The 24,669-nt window shown below is 38.3% G+C and overlaps 1 protein-coding gene across 1 annotated transcript in view; it reads right to left on the bottom strand.

Annotated features, from left to right (window-relative positions):
• The window catches only part of pappaa (pregnancy-associated plasma protein A, pappalysin 1a), a 102,654-nt gene that overhangs the window by 70,247 nt on the left and 7,738 nt on the right, over window positions 1-24,669 (bottom strand). Inside the window, exons 4-8 of the mRNA XM_081366194.1 lie at window positions 22,679-22,824; window positions 20,861-21,154; window positions 19,470-19,662; window positions 17,287-17,408; window positions 7,393-7,891 (exon numbers count right to left, since the gene is read on the bottom strand). Coding sequence (XP_081222320.1) covers window positions 7,393-7,891; window positions 17,287-17,408; window positions 19,470-19,662; window positions 20,861-21,154; window positions 22,679-22,824 — 1,254 coding nt within the window. The remainder of the gene's footprint in view (window positions 1-7,392; window positions 7,892-17,286; window positions 17,409-19,469; window positions 19,663-20,860; window positions 21,155-22,678; window positions 22,825-24,669) is intronic.

The raw sequence follows: 24,669 nt of genomic DNA, 5'->3' as shown, positions 1-24,669 counted from the left end.
AGTTTAAGATGTCTCTTCTTAATTATTTGCATACAAGCTGCAACTGTTCTCTTCATGCTTGATATATTTTTTGTTCCCTCAATTGTCTACGTGAATGACCTTAACTGTTTATTGTCTAATATCTAATGGTTGGACTGGGGAATATATGGGTGGTTTTGGTGTGGTGGAGAGCTTTTGTCTTTGTTATGTTAGTATGTAAGTATGTATGTATGTGAAGTATGTTTTTCTTGAGGTCCCCTCGAAAATGAGATGTCACATAAATCATTCAATGGCCTAGGACCTCAATACATTGCAGATATGCTCACTGAATATAAACCCAACAGATCACTCAGATCATTATTATCACATCAGCTGGAAATACCAAGGGTTCTAAGCAAGAAGGGTCTGCTTTTAGCTATTATGCTGGAACCAGCTTCCAGAAGAGATCAGATGTGCTCCTACAGTCTCACATTCAAATCCAGACTCAAAACACTTCTGTTTAGCTGTGCATTTACTGAATGAGCACTGTGCCACTGTTCGTCCGACTGTTTGCACTGTATTGCTGGTTCAGGTGTGTTTAATTGGGGTTGGAGCTAAACTCTCCTGGACAGTGGCCCATCAGGAGCAGGATTGGACACCCCTGCTTTAAGGTGTCCACCTAATGCACAATACAAGTGCAAATAGCTTCTAGCATAGCTCAGACACTTCCTAACAGTGGTCAATTACAGCATTCTGATCATTCCTTGCTGAAAAAGTCAGGTTTAGGATGCTAAGGCATCAGAGTTTACACTACATGAATTCTGTCAATCCGACCTTGCTCCTTCTACACCCTGAGAACTTGTAGTGCTGGTTTAGTGCTGATTCTAAGCACGTGAGCTATCACTTTGAACCATCAGCTGGTGGTGGTTGAGATCAGAGATAAGAGACATCTGATCTTGTGTCAGTCTGAAGAGGAAAGTGGATCTATACTCAAGCTAAACCATGTGGGATGTCAGGAGGGATGAAGTTGTGCTGAGACAATGTAACCAAAACTTGCTCAGTAAGCACTGGGCTTTGAGGAAAGGGTCACGGCGTTCTGGAGGTGAACGACTGTGGCGGCTGATAACCAGCAAAACAGGCCAGACCAACAGCCTCTGAGGACACCTGTAAACAAGCACAAGTCGCATCTTCAACACTTCTTCTGGAGGGCTGTCCACCTCAAATGAGTCTTGGAGGACATCTGTATTTGCTCAGTAAAACTGTATGAAGTGATTGAAAGTAGATAACCTCTCCTCTATGCTACTTAGTAGATGCCAAGATTTACTGCAGGCCCTTCACAGGAACCAAGAGAAAAGAGCCCAAGCTCAGGTCTCTGTGGGCCCTTGTGAAAGAGAAGCACACTTTAGCTTACTTTTAAAAAAAGACCGAACTTCAAGTGCACATTTAATACAATTAAATGCACTTCTTTAAACAAGGGAAAGAGGGGGCACTCAACGCCATTGTTAAACAGTCAACAAATATACACACATCTGTGACTTTCTTTAGCAATCATAAACAGATAAACTGTTGTACCCCTTAGTAATTTCTTAAAATCTAAACAAATCCGACCACTAGAAAGACAAAGAAAGCCATGCACACAAAACATCCATCTACATTTTTTTCTACACTCATATCCACTAATATTGTAAACTACAACCCACCCACAAAGCTACAAAACAGCATGTGTATTAACTACTAGACAGGAACCCCAAGTCTCTCAGCTTTCCATCTCCAAAACTACACCTACACAGGTCATTAATAAAAGAGCCAACATGAGCGAGAGGAAAATACACAAAGCCTTCATTATTTGCATTTACGTTGGACACGTTCCCAGAGAGAAACGCAAGCACATCTCTGCTGATTAACAAAACAACACTGCCAAATTACCAGAGTGCCACGGATATTACGTTTATTACGAACGCCGCAGGTTCACCTGAGGCCAAGTGTGTTTGTGCTGCCATCAGCAGAGTTATAAGGTGCCTGTTCTAATGGGCAGGGAAGCAGTAACGTTTAATAAGAGGCTAAACAAATCATTCAAATTAGCACTTGACATGAATGACACCGGCAAGAGGTTTAAGCTGCAATTTTCCTGTGTTTTGGAAAAGGGAAAAACGTCTGTGAAAGTCCCATTAAATGAAACAGAAAACACAAATAATACTTGCACAGAGAAAAGCAAATTACACAACACGCAGTAAAAGGCACGTACACACATAACGCTGAGATTTCAGTACGTGGAAAGAGGTTTAAAACGGGAAAACTTCTTTGAACACAGCAGTTTTTGAGTTTGCAAGTCCTGGGCAATGTGTATGAAAGGGTCACATGATACATCATCAATATACACAAATAGAGCATGTATAACAATGAATGTTTATAAATATTCCACTGTTCCGATTTACAGTAGATAGCTATCTATGCCACATTAAAAGTTCATATAAAAGTCACTTGTTATCTTCAGTGTATAAGTTGTCTATGCTAGTTTAAATAAGCAATGTAATAATGTTCAATTACATGACTCTTTATCTTTACTGCAAATACTGTGTGTGCTCAAAAAAATTGTGAAAGGGATGAAGAATAGTTGCAACACCCCACATTTTTCTGGAACAAAGTAAAGTTATTTTAAACATGTTCAGGTGTGTAAATGAATGCCAGGCTGATTGGCTGTGATTTTTATCTCATGACACAATATTTTCACTTCAAGGAGAGACAATGATTTTTGCTGTGAACTTGTCATATCGCACCTGGTTAGGCCACAATGTAAAATGACATGGCATTTAAGCGACAAATATTACATCTTAATGTTGCTTTACGAATACTATAGCATATCGGATTATCAAAAAGTGTGTGCGTGTGTGTGTGTGTTGTCATGTAGGCTATAGACTGATTGTCTTGGCTTGCATCCATGAAATATTGTAATATGTCATAGGCCTACTGCATATTGACAGGTATTTCGCACACTGATCTCAACCCTGTTTAGCTGACAGACACTTTTAGGCGTGAAAACGAAACCTGCAAGATGCCAGTTGCAATATGAAGGCTGTAGCACGTGTTGTTGAATGAGGTTTCTGGGATGAGTCGGGCCAGAGCACAGCACGTGTCAAACCGATTTTCACAATATACCTTATTCCAGACCAAAAGTTCAAATGAGGCTTCCTTAATATTGTCTGCCAAGATCAACAAGTCAACATTCAGTCTGGACAAAAATAAGAGTGTTCATGCAATGAGGAAAAAAGGGAAAGACAACAAAATTAAGTAAAAACAGAGCAAATGTGTGGAAAAGACGACATAAAATAGATTTTAGGGAAGGCAACTCTTGACATTGTTTGAAGGGCACTTTCACAGTATGATACACGAAAATTTAAATCCTTGATTTCAAACTATAGCGCTATATCCAGTTGGCCGCTATGTCATATGCATATTCATATTCCTTTTTATTCATATTTTTTATTTATTTAATTGTGAAAAATACTATAATGTGATTACAGAATCAAGAAGTCACCATCTACGGTATGAATACTTACAGATAAAAAAATTTAATCGAGCTCAAATTATTATTTTCATATAATTATTTTTCAAATTGTTTATTTCTAATTTAGTAAATATTATGTAAAATATTGTTTGGCAATTGTTATGCATGTGTTTTTATGATCTTTAAATTCAGTAGTGTGATATCAGATACATCGACCTTATATCAGCCTCCCCGCTCTCTAAGATATCGGCATCAGCCATAATTTTTTTTATAAAAATCAATATCGGCCAGCCACTAGACTATAGTATATGTTGCGTTGATCAGTGAACAACATGTAACTGTGCTAATACCAATGCATTACTAAGCTAAGGAAAAACACACCCTTTATATATAATACTCAAATATACACACTATAGAGCGTTGAGCAGTTAACATGTTAACATACTGTATGCAGTGCTGAAGTGCTGTCTGACAAACTGGAAAATGCATTTTAAATTTCAGCTAAAAAATGATCAGATCATTATGTAATTGATAATTGCTTTCGCTTCTGAGTCAACATGCCTATCCCTATGGATAACAAGGTTCCACTTCCTATTGCATAAAAAGACATCTGCCTCCAGACTTTCTATGTTACACATGTGCTGAGGTGTTGAAGAAAGAAGTCTCAGAGAATGCCATCATCGTCTGCTCAGCCTCCACCCTTCAACAGAGCTTCATCTGTGTCTTATTAATGCATTGTATCCTCAACTGTTCTGAACTGGTGCAGCTGATGATATGTCGTATGATGTCATGTGAGCCAGACACTCTTGACAGATCAACAGGCCCGCCAATATGCTTATGGCATAAATATATGTTGATGACATGGTGTGAAATAAGTTAACATGTCAACAGAATTGCACTTGCAGTTCATCGGTCAAACACTGACTCAGTTAAATGTGTGATGCTACCATCTGTTTGCACCTCAGAGCATTCTCTGTGTTTAACTTATAGGAACTGTGTTGAAGTTATAGACGGGAGAGAGAATGAGAGAGGAAGAGAATGCTCAGGAAAGCTTCCCATTCAGACAGTACTTTGTTTAATAAAAAGCCAACCTGGAATTCTTGACCAAAAAGAGACTTAGATACTTGTTGGAAGACTTCCACAGAAACACATCAAGACTTATGAAGTGCTCGAAGACAAGAGAAAGCAGCTATTCAAGTGACTTCCTCAAGAGAAACACCATACGCAAGCAACACAAGGGTTTTCTGCAAAAGAACAGACAAGGTTTAGTTGTTTTCTGGGTCTTAAATGAGATGCCCACATCTCACCAGGCTGTCAGGAGTTCTCACCAAACAATCTACGTTTCAAAGAATTCCAGTTCCACCAGTGCCCGCATGCAGTCATATTTCCGAAACCACAGAAGATTTGGTTTTCCTTGTATTTCTAGGGATTCAGTTGGGGATGATAATACTACAGTAATAAAGTGAATGCACCAACGAAGATAAATCATTAGTTGGGTTATCCCTAGTTGTCCTGGTTGATAAATTATGTCAATCACATATAAAGGAGATCAACTTATAGTGGTGAATTTAGAGAGAAACTCCAACATTTCCACAGTGCAAATCTTCCTTCGGAACATGACTTCGGGTAAACAGGGATTACTGCGGTCGGCTATGACGTCAAAAGCTCTACAGCGGTGTATAGCGCATGCACATTCCCTATGCAACTTGCAACTGGTTTACATATAATCTAGGCCAAATTCTTGGAACGTTTTGGTCCGAAACCAATTAGGAGTTAGGAGGATCTTCAAGGAAACGTGAGAACGTGAAAGTTGCCTACAGAAGTGGTTATGAAATAACCTTGTTCCAAAAGACCTAGTGGATCTAGAGTTGACTTACTCTCCAAAATCTAGAAATGTCAGTTGGCCTCCATGCAATTTCCTATTAAATGTACTTATCCTGTAAGCTGGATAAAGCAATTTCCCAGTGAGATTAAAGACTAGGGGGCACAACTTCAAACCAATGTAATCATTGCATTATTAACTGGTTGGAGGGTGGAGCTTCTGGAATGCCATAACCAGTGGACTTGACACAACCGTGTCATGAGGTGAGAGTCTTAGACCAAGGGGGACCTGGTTCCAGGAGGCTGGGGCCCCTAAAGCGGATGAGTTGGCCAGTTGTCTTGGCCTCTTTCTCATTGGCAGGGGGGTCCTGTCAGCTCAAAGCAGGGGTGCCCTTTGAAGCCATGAGAGCAAAGAGGGCCAGGTCAGGAAGGGGAATAGCAGATGGCTGGGGGAGTTCTGAAGGCCAGTGTCACACACATGCAGGGTCAACCCAAGAGTGATTTACTTCAACCCTACTCTCATATTTCTGAACAGACTTTAACGTTCCACATTACATAAATCCAAAACCGAAGGCTTTCTATTCAAATTAACGAGCGAGTGCCAAGTGAGAGAGACATGGGTGACCCAAATTAGGTAGAGGTGTCAGAACATATTTACCAAAGATCAATATCTCTCTTGGATCAGAGCTGAGGTAATGAATGCATTCAGCATGGGAACTCAGAAAAAGTGATTATAATTGATTCAGATCTCAGAATCAACGTCACTCAGAAAACAGACTCTCAAAGCCAGCTGTGAGTTGACCACAGTTTACTTGAGCCAAAACCTTACCTACCTCAGATCAAAAACATGTCTGCTTTATTCAGCTACAGTGTAGCGAAGAAAAAAAAATCCTTTAAGGTGGAAAAAGTGGGAAAAAGTGCCTATTAGATGCATCTGCAAGCCTGCACCATGCTGAGTTGCATGTGTTTATACTAGGTATTTAACGTTGCTGCAGGTGGAAAGATTTGGTCAGTGGAAGAAACTGAATATTTGCTAAATAAGCTTTTCTAACATATAATCGAGGCAAAAACTGCTGTCATGCTTGAGGTTAGTTGCAGTGACAGATGAAATTAAGTGGCTTTCTCCGTTTCTGAATGCGACAACTGATGCAAGATGTTTTGTTCGGAATAGATGTGATGCACATGTAAATTAATGCAAAGTTTAAGGTACTACATTTGGTTTGGATTCATTTGGAGTGATGAATTTCTACAGTAAACCAACAGTATTACAACTAACCCCATGTTACAACCATCCCCTATCTCCTCTACTATAAAATTGGATGCAGGTGTGCAGAAAACATTCTGCACTTTGTTGCTCACAAAAAAACCAAAACAAAAGGAAATAGAAGGGTCAGCATTACTGAAAAAATTGTCTGTGCAAAGATAATCAATGCTGGTAGTAGATAAATCTTGGACCTGCACATTTTCCACAACTATTGGAAACACTCTGGAACGTTGTGCTACTATATGTGTAAACCCTTAAGTTCACATGCATCCAGAAGTGGCCAATACAGAAACGCTGACCAGAGACCCAGTATCTGGCCTTAAACGGGGAAGCGTTAGTGTAATACTGCCCAAACCAGAGGTGCCCAGTCGAGGCCAGAACAACCTCAAGACGGCAGAGCATGTTAACTGGCATTCTGAAGCCAGGCGCTGGACTGAAATCAACCAGCAGCTGCATCCTTCTCTTTGTTTCTCTTGGCTTCTTTCGAGAATTGAAAAAGTACAGAGACACACCGCAATATTTGAGCAGGGATTTGCTGTGCCTTATACTGACCAGGCACATTTCACACTCCAACTTTGAATTACGTTACTTTTGTTCTATGGTAAAACAGTTCCAAATCGAAGACAAGTTCCAAAGTCAATACGACTTTTTTCTGGCAGGACAAGAGTATCTAAATGCTAGCCAGGACCTAAAATCATGTAATGACAGAAAAGAATTAACCAGGAATAAAGCAATATTTTTTTTCAAAGAACTGTTACCATCTTCACAGTAAGGTCAACCTTCATTAATTCATCAGGTGTAAGTGAGCAATTTGTTACAGCATTATTGAATCCAAAAGACTCACCTATCCACGTATTTCCGCATCGAGTCCCTCAGGATGATGCCGTTGGGCGCGTGCATGAACGGCGGCTGCCGTAGGAGCCGATAGAGCAGCGGCTCGCATTCTCGACACAGAGGACAGTCAGGTTTGGACGTGAGCAGAGTAGCATCAATTTCCAAATGTTGCTCCATGGTGAAAAACTGCACTCCGTACACCTTCTCGTGCACATCCAGCTTGATGGTCAGTGGTGTGTCGCAGAACAAATTGCTGGGACCCAGAGACAGGTTGTTGCCACTTATAGTCAATAAGATGATATTGTGGATGGCAGGCAGAACTGTTTCCTCCTGGGATGAGAAGGTCACCCACACCGTGAGCGAATCAGGGATAACCGGATGAGCAAACTCCAGCTGTAACATGCAGCCTTGCAGAGGGCAGGGAGGCGGCACCATGCGCAGATCCATGCCGTTATGCGGACTCCACGTGCGGACGCTGGGCTCGCATGCCTGCTCCACATCTGGTGGTCCTAAGAAATGCATCAATTGCATTAAAATCAATTAGAGTATTTCAAATCAATGTTCAGTTTGAGAGAGTTTTAACTTGTGGTACGCTGTCTCTTTTACAATATTCCTTTACCAGTTAATGACAGGAAAGGCTACTGTTCACGATACAGATAAAAAAATTAAGGAATTCTTTTGTTCTTGTAGAAGGGGATTAACTTGAGGCTTCCCGATTTCTTGTTCAGCGAAGGATATGAACCAGTTTTTCAAACAAGAATAATAACTCTACGGCCCCCAAGCCAAGCTTTAGCAAACAGAGAGCCTTAAATTTCATGGATATGATCGCTTCCTATTGCATACAAATATTGAATAAAAAAATTAAATGAATCCAGTCTTAGAAGTATGCAAAAAAGTATACCTTTAGACGTATGACATCTTGTCAATGTGGTAGTACCCTTAAAAGGTCAACTTTGTTCCTTATTTACCCTTAAAAGTTCATAGTAGTACTGAAATGGACCTTCCAGGGGTTGACAAGGTACATAGTTGTATTTTTAAAGGTACTACCCCAGTGACAAGTTACTGTACCCCTAAAGGTTCAGTTGTTGCAGATGTTTTCTGACAGTGTGCAGAGCTGATGTAGTAAACATTTCAAGGAAACATTGCATCATATTATCAATAAAATAAGACCAGTATCCCAGTACTGTGCAGTATCTGAAGTGGAGCAGGAACAATAAATCATAAGGTACAGCAGAAAAAGGAGTCATGCACAATGAGAAACACAGTCACACACTTGATGCATGTTGTTAAATCTTGTCTGTCCATTTCTCCTCCACATTCTCTCTCGTTTCTGTGGCAAGAACCAGAAAACCGAGCGACCTGAGGATGAGGCCCGCACAAGGCTTTCGATCTCAGCCTGGCAATTACCTCTCATGTGCTGCAGTCCAGCCATATTTGGAGTCAACAGCAACTCATTTTACGGGGAGTGACGTACCCCAACATTCATCAAATGTGGGGAGAAGCCAGGGCACTGTAGACAGTGTGTTCTCCTGCTTTTCCTTTGTGCACTTCCAAACTGGAAACAGCAAACTCCATTTGCTAACCTCATTTCTGGGCAGTGCACAAAATTCCAGTGTTTAATCAACTGAGCACTGAGTTTTTTGGCTTTCCAGGCCACATCATCTCAACACGTTTATTATTGTGAGTATGTGTGTGGCCAGAATAGAAGTAAACATACAATAAAAATGTCTTCGATACCGCAGGTTTACGTTCTAACCTTGCTTACGCTGCATTTGACCGGCCACAGAACTTTTCAAGATGGGAGCATATCTTCTTGCAAGCACATTTAAAAAAGAGTGCCTAAACGGCTGTAATGAATGTATTCATCAGGTAGTCATTTCACAAGTTGAATAACTGTCATCTTTTATCTAAATGACTCCATGGTGGACTAATAACCCTGTCCCGGAGGTATTCAAGTCAGGGTTCAGCCGCCACAGCAGCGGTGGGATGATTTTCAAGGTGACCTGACAATTCGCCCATGAATTAGTGCCTTGCATTTTCACTTGATTAGCTAATACCATCAGGGTATTAGCTTGTCTAGGAAAGTGCTCATTCATGGAAAAAAAGGGAAGGTGGGGTGGGGGGGGGGGTGGCGTTATATGGCTGAAAACATCCCGCTTAAGGTAATTGCGGTGCATTGAACTGTGAGCACAGGTTTGCTTCAGTACGATGATGGAAAAAGACTAGTGAAAACAGCTGAGGTCAAGCTGAGTAAATGATACTGATAAACAGTAAACAGATTCTGACTGAAGTGAGCTGCATATTTCCTGGAGCCATGTGACTGATAGTGACCAGGATTATAAACTCAAATTAAAGCCATAAATAAACACCCTTATTCTTCACTTGAGATCAAATAAAAGTTAACTGAAGTAAAGTAATATATAGATATATAAATAATATAAAGAAATATAAACTTAAAGATTTTATTACTTAAACAAGTATATATATATGAAGACTTCAGATGCAAAAGTGCCATCTGAAATTTTCTTCTAAAATGAGCATTTTTATCAAGCTCGTATATTTAGGTTCAATAATTTTACTTTCATGACAATTATTAGGTAATTTTCATTGCCATTAAAGTGAAATAACTGAACATAAACATATATATATACATAAACATTTTATTTTAGCCAGTTGCCAAGTCAACATTTCTACTTTGCATTTCCTATAACAATGTACTAAGAGATATCTAAAACTGAAGAGAAAATGGATTTGGGATAGTTTGAAAAGCACATGTCGAGAACTTTAAAATACTCTTAGGGGGATTCATGCCTTCACCACCAAACTTGGTCAACATAATAAATCAAATGTAATACCATATTATAACCACTAGATTGCCAACTAATATAGCCCTACATTTAAACAGGGTTGTACAATACCTTGCTGCTGAAAACAATGTTTTCAGACATAATTACTTCCTTTTATAAGGTATTATATTTGGAGATATATACAGTACCAGTCAAATGTTTGGAAACATTACAATTTTTAATGTTTTTAAAAGAAGTCTCTTATGCTCATCAAGCCTACAGTTAAAAAAAAAAAAAAAAAAAAAAAAACAGTAATATTATGAAATATTATTACAATTTAAAATAATGGTTCTCTTTTTTAATATATTTTAAAATGTAATTTATTTTTGTGATGCAAAGCTGAATTTTCATCAGCAAGTACTCCAGTCTTTGGTGTCTTATGATCCTTCAGAAATCATTCTAATATGATGATTTGATACTCAGTTATTATCAATGATGGAAACAGTTGTGCTGTTTAATATATTTTTTTGGAATACTTTTTTCAGGATTCATTGATGAGTAAAACGTTAACAGCATTTATTCATAAAAACAGCATTTATTCAAAATAAAAACATTTCTAACAATATAAATCGTTACCATCACCTTTTATCAATTTAACGCATCCTTGTTGAATTAAAGTACTAATTTCTTAAAAAAAAAAATAGTTTTTGTTCCCAAACTTTTGAACGGTAGTGTATATTGTTACAAAATATTTCTATTCTAAATAAATACAGTTCTTTTTAACTTTTTATTCATCAAATAATCCTGAAAAAAGTATCTCAAGTTATAAAAAAAATATTAAGCAGCACAACTGTTTCCAACATTGATCATAAATCATCATATTAGAATGATTTCTGAAGGATCATAAGACACCAAAGACTGGAGTACTTGCTGATGAAAATTCAGCTTTGCATCACAAAAATAAATTGCATTTTAAAGTATATTAAAAAAGAGAACCATAAATTGTAATAATATTTCATAATATTACTGTACTTTTTTTTGTTTTTTGTTTTTTTGAAAAAAAAAACAGGCAGGCTTGATGAGCATAAGAGACTTCTTTCAAAAACATTAAAAATTTGACTGGTACTGTATATGTATAGTCATTATTAAAGAATACTTTTGTCAGTTTAGATTCTTTTTATTGTTTAAAATGTTGAGTCTTGAATGAGATCAAAGACTCAATTAAAGACTGTTTAACAGTTACTGTATTTGAGCCAGAAGACTCAACATGTCTAACAACAAAAAAGGAAAATAGTAAAAGTCGTATATCTTCTATGATTTAGTTCAGACATTTGCTGTATGTTTGTTCGCAGGGGCTGATCACATGGGTGTGTGCCACCTACTGGCAACAGGAAGTGAAATGTTTTTAAACTGTGATGCACACCCCCAATGTGGTGTGATAGTTACAGCATGTTTCCCGATTGCCACCTTTTTTATTTTTGTATGGTACAAATCTTAAAAGATCTGCCAAATTCTACCGTATACTAACATCAATTATAACAATTACTCCACTAACCACAGAAGTAGTACAAAACCCTTAGCGTGATGATGACCACACAATGTCCACAAAAACACAGACAAGCAAAATATGTACTACCAGTCAAACGTTTGAAATAATTACGATATAATATCTTAATAATTAAGTCTTTAATGCTCACCAAGACTGCATTTCTTTGATAAAAATAGTCAAACACAATAGCACTACACTGTTCCCTATTTTACTACATTCCTGTGCTCAAAGCTGAATTTCCAGCATAATTACTCCAGTCTTCAGTGTCACATCATCCTTCATAAATCATTCTAATTTTATTTTCGTGCTGAGTTATTATCATTTTTTATTGGTGCTCAATTATTGATAATGCTTCTTATGATTATCAATGTTGAAAACAATTTTTGTTGCTTAAAATTGATGTGGAAACAGAATTCAGAATTCTTTTTAATTAACAGCATTCATTTGAAATAGAAATTTTTATAACTTTAAAAATGTCTTTTTAGGCCACTTTAATGCATCCTAGCTGAATAAAAGTATTGTTTCTCTCTCTCTTTTTTTATTTTTTTATCTTAGCCTAAACTTTTTTTAGTGTATCATGGTTTTCAGCAGCACAAAAACAATGTTTTCAACATTGATATTAATAAATAAATAAAAAACTGCATCAAATCATCATATTAGAATGATTTCAGAAGGATCATGTGACACTGAAGACTGGAGTAATGATGCTGAAAATTCAGCTTTAGCCGTTACAGGAATAAATAAAAAAGCTGTTTTAAATTGTAAAAATATATCTCACAGTTTTTACTGTATTTTTGATCAAAATAAAGGCAGTTTGTTGACATAAGAGACTTAAAAAATCTCAATTATTCCAGACTTTTGACCAGTAGCGTACATCGGGTATATATCGGAGCACAAGCATGGAGACGGAGCACTGTCTGTTTGTGCCATGATTAAAACATGCCTCAAACATCTGGACGAATTGCTACAAAATGTAGATTGAGCAGATGCAGATAGACTGTTAGTCATTAAGACATGAATCTTTTTTTCTTTTCAGTCTTCAATCAGCCCAACCAACCCTTCATTCTGCTGGTCTGCATCCGTTGTCTGCAAACGGCACAAACCGCATGTGATTTTCTGTGGCCTAAAGTGCCAAGAATGGGTTTTATGTTTTCCCCAATCTGCAGTTTTTTTCCCCCCCTTTCTAACTTTCTCTCGTGCTTTTTTTTTTTTTTTTTTTCTTTCTTTGTCTGCAATAATTCTCCCGGCCATAAAGATTTACGAGAGAGGCACTCCGACTCATGAAGGTTGCGAATACAAACAGCAGGAGTGGCTTGAGGACATGAGCCACAAACCCGGTGAACTCCAGGGCCGGCAGGTGGAGCGGCAATGCCATCGGGAGAAAAGGGTGGACGCTGCAAAGAAGCACAAACAAACAGATCGCCAAGCAGCTGTGCTGGGGTCTTCGGGGCACGTCACGCAGGATGAGTACTGGCGTAAGAGGGGCGCGTTTAGGGGACTGAGATTAACAGGGCATCATTCCAAGAGGGAAAACAGAGAGCCGTTTACACGCTGAAGCAGCGGCAAGCCCAGGCATGTCTCCGCAACAAGTGTTAATGTTTGTGTGAGAGAGCGCGTGTGTTTATTTTTAAAACTGTGAACGTGTGCTGCCTAAAAACAGAGAGCCATATCAAGGAACTTATAAATTACGGCCCATCTCCAGTCGTAGAACGTTTCAGTAAAATGATTTGTTCTGAAGTGAAGTGCCCTCTGATAAGGTTAACAGCAATCGCTGACCCGCATCCATCACTGTCTGCATGAGTTCATTATCATCAAAGCAGGATTTTGAAGAGGAAACACTCCTCCAATTGATAATGAGCCTTTCCATCTGCTAGAGATATAAATCAAAACCGCAAGACACCATCTCACCAAAAAGGCATGAACGAAAGCGTCTTGACCGTGGGAATCGTTTTAATTTCATAGAGATGCAATGCCTCGTGAACTTAAAGCGCTAGAATTTGTAATGTGATTTGAATCACAATACCGGTCATAGATATTCATTTATATCATTTTGAGGAATACTGAATCTGTTTTTGTAAATGCATGCTCACTTTAGTCTAAAACTATACAATAATCATCATGTTCACACACAAAGCCTCTGAACTTAAGATTCCTCTCAACATGAGGAGAGGAGAGCTGTCAGTCAATACATGGGAAAACAAAGTAACCTGCGTTGGGGGTAACGCATTGCAAGTAATGCGAGTAAAGTAATCGGATTACTTTTTTCAAGTACAGTAACACATTCCTTTTCAATTTTCAACAAAGTTACTTTTTCAAATAAGTAACGCAAGTTACTTTGTTTTCCCATGTATTGACTGACAGCTCTCCTGTCCTCATGTTTAGAGGAATCGTGAGTACGTGCAGAGGCGTTGTGTGTGAACATGATGATTATTATAGTTCTAGACTAAAGTGAGCATGCATTTACTCATCTCACATGCACAAAAACAGATTCGGTAATCCTCAAAATAAACAAAAACAGTAAAATGCAAACTCAGAATATTTTGCAAACCTGCAATAATTATACATGTTAAATATTACAAATATACTTTATGTATTTAATCTCAGTTTATTAACCAATGTTTATGCTGCTGACACTTGATCCAATTCAACCGCACTAATAAGTGTGTTTTACTGCTGAAGTAAGAGGCTGCGTCTGAAATCGTGGGCACTTATTTTGAATAAGTAATTACTTAATGGCTTCTAAAAAAAAGCATGTTCTATATACAGGTGAAACTCGAAAAATTAGAATATCGTGCAAAAGTTCATGTATTTCAGTGATTCAACTTAACAGGTGAAACTAATATATTATATAGACTCATTCCATGCAAAGTGAGATATTTCAAGCCTTTGTTTGTTAGAATATTGATGATTATGGCTTACAGCTTATGCAAACTCTAAATTCAAAATCTCTGAAATGTTGAACATTTTCATAAGCTGTCAGCCATATTCATCAAAATTATAACAAATAAAGGCTTGAATTATCTCACTTTGCATGAGTCTATATAATATATTAGTTTCACCTTTTAAGTTGAATAACTGAAATACACGATATTCTAATTGTTCGAGTTTCACCTGTAGTATGAATTTGTGTAGTATGATTCATTCATAATCCTCTCCCATGCACTTCAGAATCTCACTAGAAGAAGTAGTTCATCCTGGTACTTTTTGCCTACTCTTTTATGAGTACTGTGAATTCGAACATCGTTCATTTGTCACATACTGTTTTTCGTCTACTATACATTAGGGAAGAATGCGATTTCGGATGCAGTCGGAGTAATGAAATTTCCACTCCCGTGTCCTATTCTTCTGTAATCCAGAATGGCGCCCTCTACAGTACTGGTGTGAATTTGCACTTCCTTCAGCCTGAGACTTATTCATTTCACCTTCGGCGTGAAATGGCCTTTACATTTGCCAAAAATAGAACTTTTGTGTTTTTGTTATTAAAACAAGTAATCAAGCCCAGCCCAGGTGAGAAAAGGTGATATTACTTTCAATAAAAAGTTACTAAGTAACGCAATTAGTTACTTTTTTATGGAGTAACGCAATATTGTAACAGCATTACTTTTAAAAGTAACTTTCCTCAAGGTTTGTAATAATTACGTTATTTTTTATTTTATTTTCTTTTGAAAGAAGTCTCACCAAGGCTGCATTTATTTGATTCAAAACTGCAAGACCAAAAAGGCATGAACGAATGCGTCCTGACCATGGGAATAATTTTAATTGCAAAGAAACGCATCGTCTCATGAAAGCACCCCTCCAAACACTGACCTTGATGCTTTTAAAACAGCATTGACTTGACCACAAAAACATATACGCTATATATCACCCGCCAAAACTCCCACAAGAACCAAGAATGCTCTGATTTGCAGAGTAAGAGCATACCTAACACAATGCTATTTTATGCCAGCCATGCTCACAAACAATAATTAATAAAGCAGCTGTCTGCAAATTCTGGAGCAGCACAGCTGTGTAGACTATTTATAAAGGAAAAAATTTCCATCGCCAGCTAACTCTTCACTTAGCTGTTCACAGTTACACTGAGAACAAGCAGAAGACATATCGAGAGGCAAAAAAAAACAAAAAAAAAACACACGAAAATAGAGAAAAAGGATGCATTCATTCATCCAAGATTTAAAGTGTTGTTAGAGATCTAGGGTGTGCTTTGCTGAGATCAGTGTGAGAAGCCAGTGTCACAATGCCCTGACATGGTGAGGAATTATCATTCTTCACTACACTGGACAAGAACACTGTAAATCACCAAGCCAACTATGAGCCGTGGGTTGATTTCACCATTGTACTATCAGAACATTCCTCTGTTTGTTTCAATGAGCTAAATGTTACCTGGAGAAAGCCTTCCATGCAATTCATTCACTTCAATGGCAGTTGCTCGGCTGGCACACAACAGCCACTCGTTTTTCTACATGGGCACAGACTTTGAAAATCCCATCATGGCAACGTTGACGCCGCCACAAGAACACACATAGTCCGAAATCCTTCACTGGGATTCTGAACAGGGACGTAAACCAACAGGGAGTAACTGGACCAGTCTTCGGTGCCATGTGATGATTTAGAAATCATTGTAACATTAGAAATGTCTTTACTGATCAATTCAATGCATCTTTGCTGAATAAAAACTGTTTTCAACATTGATAATAATCATAAATGTTTCGTGAGCATCAAATCATCATATTAGAGTGATTTCTGAAGGATCATGTGACACTGAAGACTGGAGTAACAATGCTGAAAATTCAGCTTTGCATCACAGGAATAAATTAAATTTTAAGATATATTAAAATATAAATAAGTTATTTTAAATTCTAATAATATTATTTCACAAGATCTTTCAAAAACATAAAAAAAAATCAATTATTCCAAACTTCTGAAAAGTAGTGTAGATCTACAGGTTTGGATAGCCTATTACACCAGAAGAATATTAAATGAGAATCTTGCTCTTGGGATGCAAATTTGCCATGGCAACAGACAACAAACATTTCCTTTGGGATGCTGCCGCCATGAACTCATGAGACTTTGGCAATCGCATGCTTTTGACCAGGAGAGCCGGCACACTTGTTTGACTCTGCTAAGCAAGTATCCCGTTGAGACATACGGACCTTTTTGTAATGAGTTTCAATGGGCCAAAGACATTGAGGTTTTCTTTTTTGGTTGCAGAGACAGTTGAGCATTACAAATTCTGGACCAGAAATTCACACAAGCGTCTGTCCAGGGACATGCACAGACCACAAATATTTTCTCAAGGCTTTTGCTTGAGTCTAAATCACACTTATCCGGAATGCAGACAGTAGACGAGTTAATCAACTCTATGACACATTCTCTATATCGGGATAGTTGAAAAAATGTGTAATATTCAGGCACTTTTGGCAATTGCATCTTAGACACAACACACGCAATAGCCTGTGATGCAGTCAGTACGTCGATTCTCTAAAAAAGCATTGACTAAGTGCAAGACTAGCCAAAGGCAAGCAAGTGTGTTTAGAAGAAATGATGTGATGGTGGTGGTACATAAACTCACCCTCGGCTTCTCTGGGGCTCCAGTGGCCAGACGGGGAACAGGGGCGCGGGGACGAAGAATTGGAGGCGTACTGCAGAAGGACGTGACCCTCTGAACATTTATCACATACTGATCCCACTTCTCTAGGAAACCAACAGAGACAGACAGAATGCAACTTAGAGACAGCAAATTCAAGTAGATGGCAAGTTAGATGGGTATCTTCAATAGGGGGCAAAAACTGTTAAGCATGCCAGAGTGGGAGAAATCATAAATATACCAAAAATAGTGCACTCAATATAATCAGCACTAATAGTTTAGTGTAGTCACGCTGCCCTTTTGAAGACCCCACACAATCAAATTTCAAAAGTCAGAAAACTGCACTTAAAGTATTTGTAAATATAGTTATAATTTAATCAAAACCATGTTTCTAGCACAAAAAATAAGGATCTCGATTAGAGTGAATTTGAACAGTGACATTTACACTAACTTTGAAAACATAATACTGCAGCCTTTAACTAAATATTTATAAAAAGCAAAAAATGAAGAAAAAACGAATTATCTCCTATTTCTATAGCTCAAGCAATAGAGCACTAGCAATGCCAAGGTCACAAGCTCTACACAAGGCCTAAAATGTGAATCTTGAATGCAATGTAAGGCCCTGTTTACACCTGGTATTGAGATGTGTTTTGGTCCATCAGATCACAAGTGGACGACGCTAAATACAGGAGCAAACAGGGTATACAACGTTTTGAGCTCGTCCACTTTCAACCACTTCCAGAGGTAGTCGAAAACTCATTAGACCGGATTGCTTTCGTAGTGTAAACCCTCATGTGGTTGAATGTGTTCAAACAGCTTCAAAATACATTATGGGAAGCGCACTAGCCAGATGGGATTTAAACTTTGTCGGCATTAAGACCCAAGTTTGGTTTGAATACGACAAACGTACCAAGCGTGATCTTGCGGCTGTCAGAGCAGGAACGAAAGCCGCTGCTCTCCAAGTGTTTTTCCGTCGTCTCCGATCGTGTTCATATGTAAAATGCACAAGCTTATTTTGTCCATTAGATTAAAAGATCTGAAAAAAACCCTGACATTCACCCGCACATAGACCCTCCCCTCGAAGAAATCAGGACAGAAGTGGTTGAAAGTGGACAAAAGAGACAGATTAAAACACCAGGTGTAAATGTGTCTCCCTCGTCTACTTGTGATCCGATCGACCCAAAACGCATCTTAATACTAGGTGTAACCTAAGTTGCTTTGGATAAAAGCGTCTTCCAAATGAATCACAGTTTTTTTGTTGTGCTACACCACTACTCGTCTGAAAAAAGCAGGTTGTTACTGGAAAAACTACTGTACACTGTTTTTGGAAAAGGTTAAGCTACTGTCACACTACTTAAAAATGTTACACCCCAAGACTGCTCTGGTGTGAGAATTCGCTTATCAGCCTCAATGACTCATTAAGCACTTTTAGTCAGAGGGCAATGACAAATCTGGTTGCTGCTTAAGCAGTCCGACTGTGGTGTTAGAATGTTATATGGATATACAGTAAACAATGTCACATGGTCCAAGTGGAGAGTTTCAGATCGACATGTCTGGACATGCTCCTCTGAGGGGATTCCCCTGCCGCTCGCCTTAGTGAATTCCACCTGTCTCTCACATAATGGTCCCTCGTGGACCGTCTGCAGGCCCACAAATATATATTTCTGACTGCATTCAGCTCTAAGGAAACTGATGCAAAATAACAAAGAGACTCAACCCAACAAAGTTCCACAGATCTGAGTCATGAAATGTGGATATCCAGTGCCAACAAGAAGATTTTGGAAGGCAATGTGAACAATTCCACTGTATCTACGACACAGCCAGTTAAACGCAGTTTAGAAATAGCGCTATTAATTGATAGCATGTGTTAGCTATTTGGCAGACGCTGAGAATTCTCGGTTGTTTTGCACTTCCTGCAATCTATCCCTCTCACTGTACTCAAAAACTATTACAAAATGTCTCAGACTTCTCCTCTTTCAATATTTACTAAACAGAACATGCTTAGACATGTCTCCTCTCTGCCTACGTCCACATTTATATTCCACGTCTTTTCCTATATCAGATTGCATCGTCCCAGAGAGCACAACAAATGCTGATATATATTTTGCTACATGTATACTTAAAATAGTCTCTAGGATATGTGCTATGCCATTGCAACCTGAGTTCACCTGTCATAGAAGTGGCCAGAGATGGGCGGAAACCACTCTAAAGTAATGAAGTTTTCTTCCTGTTCTACCACTTGGGGTGCCATGGGGACTGGAGGGGGCCGGTAATCAGGTTGCCAGGTTTGGTAGATGAGGTCCAGATAGCAGTGCATGCGAGCCACCTGGTTAAGTGTAAAGGAATCAGTGCAGTCGTCATCTGGGGAAAAAATGTGTAAGTTCAGATATTCGACATAGTTTCTGATAGCACATGGCACATGAAAAGGCATTCCTGTCGAGAAGATCAAAGAACAATTTTTTACAGTTGGCAATCTGAACTGACATGTGAAACAGTAACTTTTAGCAATGTGACAAACTTGAGTAAAAAAGTTAATTCAAATGTCCCATAATTTAAAATATTACAAAAATATTAATTACATTTGAAGAACTATTATAATCAAAATAAAGAGTGAAATAAACAAAAATATACTGTGTAAAAAAAAAAAAATCCATATACATTTTTACACAGACCCTCAGTCACTGTTTGAGATGAAATATGAGACATGTAATATGTTAAGAAAAATCAAAGGCAAATATGAATACTTTTTTATGTCTTTTACAAACAAGTCTTCAATTATGCAAAAAGCATGAAAATATTATTTAACAGTATGTATTTAGTAAACGGAACATAAAATGCTAGCTATGATATTAGCATTAGTAAGACAATTTTTTGGAATTTAGTCCCAAAATTACAGCTACAGAAGCCCTCATGTGATATCCTCCTGAGCATCACCAGTATGGTACTTCATGGCTTAAATCTTGTCTTATAAAGACTTATAAAGCATAAGATCTTGTTAAAGTTTCCAGGAGAGGTCGTCACATTACTGGGGTGCCTCAAGGTTCAGTGCTTGGTCCCCTCCTTTTCTCGACATACACAAGCTCACTGAGCATAAAGACACATGGCTCCTATCACTGATATGCAAATGATACTGCTATTCCAACCTGACAGCTCTACCCTCTCAGCTTTTATCTTTGCTTGACTTTTTTTAGGCAAAATGTTAGACTGATTATTAAAAAAAAAAGGATAAAAGCCCTACTTTTAGTGACCAAATGCTATTTTCAAAATGTATGGATGCTTTGTACTGTCCTTTTATTGCGCGCATCCCATAAATCCCATTTAGTAGTTTTGGAAATGTCTACCAATGCTTTAAGCCTTCAGTGCTCTTCAAGCAGGCTACAAGTATGAGGTGAGAGTGGGGTGAAGTTTCTGACCGATAAAAAGTCACACTGTTGTGGTGAATAAGAATAAGTCAATGTATTAATTATAGCAGTATTTCTATCTGTTTACTATTTGGCTTTGTGATTTACTTAGTAAAAGGCAGATTGAGAAAGGGGAGTTTCCATGTATTTGTTCTTACCTGCGTAACTCATGTAATTATTAAAGGGCGTGTGAATAAAGTTGAGGTTGCCACACGTTTCGTTGCCAGGCTCAGGGTCCCTGCAGTGCTTGTATTTGGGTGTGGGGTTCGTGTCGGCACACAGATCTCCGGTTTCCAGCGAGGGCTCTGTCTCTAAACACGCATCGTTGCAGGACTCGATCTCTGAGATGCCTCTGAACACATGGTACAGTCCCAGACTGTGACCGATCTCATGGATCATGGTATGAGTGTGGCCAAACGTACCATAGAAAGACGGATTCAGGACTATACCGCCTATGAAAAGAGAAGAAACACAGTGTAAACCCTGATGTGCTTGTACTTAAATAATCAAGCTTGTCTCTTGTAACAGTACACTGTTAGAAAAATCTGTAGAAATTACAGTATTACTGGCAGCTACTTGCCAGTAACTTACTGTAGATTTAAATTGATGTTATTTACTGGCAAAAATTTGTTCAAAATTAAATGAACATTAAACATTAACAAGTCTTTATCTTTACAGAATAAAACTAAAATAACATCCTCATGCAAAGCATTCTGGGAACCAAAATCTGAAGGAAAAAAACTGAAAAAGGTTGATGAAGATTTCTGGTTCACAGAATGCTTTGCATTAGATTGTTATTTTATAATTTTATTCTTTAAAGACAAAGACTTGTTAATGTTTAATGTTCATTTAACTTTGAACAAACTGTTGCCAGTAAATAACATCAATTTAAATCTACAGTAAGTTACTGGCAAACAGCTGCAAAACTACAGCAAATTTTTTACAGTGTAGTTTATACTATGTGATTTGAAATTCAAATGTATTTAAGTCAAACTTGTATGTCATGTAAATGACATCCTTTGAAATGTTAGACCCGCACTTGCATTGCGTTCTACTGTACAACAGGTTATCCTTCAACTTGTCTTTTTGAGCAGATTTTGTTTTTGTAGAAAACTGAAGTGATATAGAGTGAATCTGAATTAGTGGAATGAAGGCTGCATTTACACTGTCAACCAAATCCAATTTTTTTCACTGGTATCTGGTACAGATCAGCTCTTGTTGGAAGATCTGATATTTTGAAATCCAGATTTGAGTCTCACATTCAACTCATCTGTTCAATCAATCTGCTCAAAAGCATTGTGAGCTAAGTTGATCGAAGAGACCATTGGTGCCAATGGTTCTACGATCTACTTAGGCTTACAATGCTTTTGAGATGTGCAGCCCTGATCATTGTTTATTTCAAAAGTAAGATGTTTTCTCGTCTTCCTTTGCAATCATACAGTATGCAGTGTTCTGATGTTTGGTTGACCACTAAAATATTTTAAAAGCATCGACATGCAATAAAACATCATGTTTGGTCGTGTTCGTGTTCAATATTTATAAGAAGTAATTACAGTGCTGTGTAAGTAATTGCAATCAGGGAGGACAAAAAGAGACACTTGGTAGCAATGGATATATGATCAACGTAGGCTTACAATGCTTTTGGGAAACTCCTGAACTGTGCACTTTCTTGCAGTGTATATGTAGCCGAAATGTACTTGAATTTTCATCATATTCTTTTGCATGCTCTTCATAGCTATCATTGTTTAGTCGACTTCCGTTGTTTACTTCCGTTAATCATTTACACAAGGCCTCTATAAAAAAAAATGTAATTTATGACGAGCAAACAGAGAGTCTTGGGAGTAGGAACCACTGAAATGGTATAGGTATAGGAATAGGAATAGATTGTGACAGTGATATTTTCAGCATTAAATGACTGCAGGAATGCAATTCAAACTCTTGACCTGGACTATGCTTATGTAGCAATTTCTCAGTACCTAGATGTGTCAGAGCCTCCTTGTCCCATGGCCAGGTAGCAACTCCAGCCAGGTCTTCATCTGAGGAATTGGCGAAGAAGATATTGAGGTGCGTTGAACCGTCCAGCTTGAGGATCTCTTTTAGCTCCTTCACATCCAGATAGGCCCTGGAGCCAGAGACAGAGATCATTTATTTGGTTGATGCATCCACTGCATATTTGGCACTCATTATGACACACCCATAAATCTACATTTCCCTCACTGCAAAGTGGCTGAAAAAAAAGCAAATCTTGGCCCTTGACTAAAAAAGTTTCATTAATGAAATTATCACTAATTATCATTACATTTCAAAATCTTTATCTGCAATAGCAATCAGCAGTTTTGTTCTTTCATTAGCACTCTCTCTACTATGCCTGTGGAGAAGTTGTATAGCAACTCTTAACATCGCTTTCAAGAATCCATTTAACCTTGTTCTCTGCTTCCCTTGTCTGGTCCGCATTAACGTTTTAGCAGCAAGCTAGCAGACCAAACCAGGCGTGCGCATGTAAGTGTCTTTCCAGAGACAGGTGCTTTTATGAGTGTGTAGCTCCTTTAACTTAACATGCTAAGAGCTCGTTTTACACAAGAGCACTCCATTAGGGCTAAACCATTAAGGTTATGTTATGTTTATGGGCTTCATTGGCACTTAGAGTTCACACGACTGTAAAGCACCTGATGAAGGACCTCCCTGAGATGACCCGTGTGACAGCTCAGAAAACCCCATTCATCAATTAACCCAACACACACAACAGCCAAGGGGAAAGCATGGACGTCGAGACAGAGCCAAATGATAACGTAGTATCACCTTTCACCTTTGGACCAAAGTCGTGACAGACATTTTTCTTATTGCACATCTACAACGTGATCCAAACCCAGGGATGAATTACTGCGCACCGCATGTGCACATGGTGAGGATTCACACAAGTGTTTAACTTTAGCTCAGGGTTAACCACAATTGTGTCCAAGGTATATGCCGTCAGATCCGATCAGTGAGCTTGTGAGGATAAAACACAAATCTCTCTCTCTATAGACAGGCTGTTTGCTTGCAATAACAATCTGGCACTGTATACATTCTTCAAAAAGCATGGAGAAATAACTTAAAACACATGCCTAAAACATGTTAGACAACTTAAGCAGATATCATTCACATTTTTCAGAGACTCCAACCCGATGTCTCCTGTTAGCTAGATTTCCAAACAAGAAAAGTGGTAACAGGCTTCGGGTCTACAAAAATAAACCTCCGACCACACAGTCATTGTTGTGCCACGCATGTAGCGCAGTGTTCTTCCAGAATTCCACAATTAAGACGGAATGTTGACGAATGTTCGCAGTGCAGCCATCAGTCTGTCTCCCTAGACATCCCATAATCAAAACAAAATAAACAACCACTTGGGGTGCTTATCTGAAAATTCTTCTTCTGCTTCTTCTCACTCTAATCTTTCTAAACCATCTTTCATCCATCAGTTGCAATATTTCCATTGAATGCTCAGGATTGGCCAACTGCTGATTTCTGTTACTGGATTGGATATCCAGTGATAAACAGTCTCTTGATGATTGCGATGGGATAATATTTGGGAAAAACCACCTGCGTGTTTTTTGTGACTGATGTCACCTCATAGCCCGCACACAGAGTCATTTAAAGAGCTCCAGGAATACCATTGGATGCGATTCTGCGGCCTGGAAAGCCTTCAAAACGGCTAATAGAAAACATTGCTTTCTCTTGAACGAGAAGCTCAATTAAGGCGTGACGAAATTCAAGGACAGTACTGGAATATTTGGATGAATCATACAGATCAAAACAAAGATGTAAAAGGTAGTTTTCACTTATCAATTCATTCACTATTTTCTCACAACATGGAGTGTTTAAACGTTTCCCATGAAGCTGCGTGCACTTCTGTAAACAATCGTTTATGACTACAATTTGAAAACAAAATAGTTGCTTGGAGACCACTCTAAACAAGAAATAAGCTTCC

Source organism: Scardinius erythrophthalmus (assembly GCF_964197995.2).
Source record: "Scardinius erythrophthalmus genome assembly, chromosome: 5".
Lineage (NCBI taxonomy): Eukaryota > Metazoa > Chordata > Actinopteri > Cypriniformes > Leuciscidae > Scardinius > Scardinius erythrophthalmus.
Note: the sequence above shows the minus strand (reverse complement) of the source record. Positions and strands in the feature narration are given on the sequence as shown.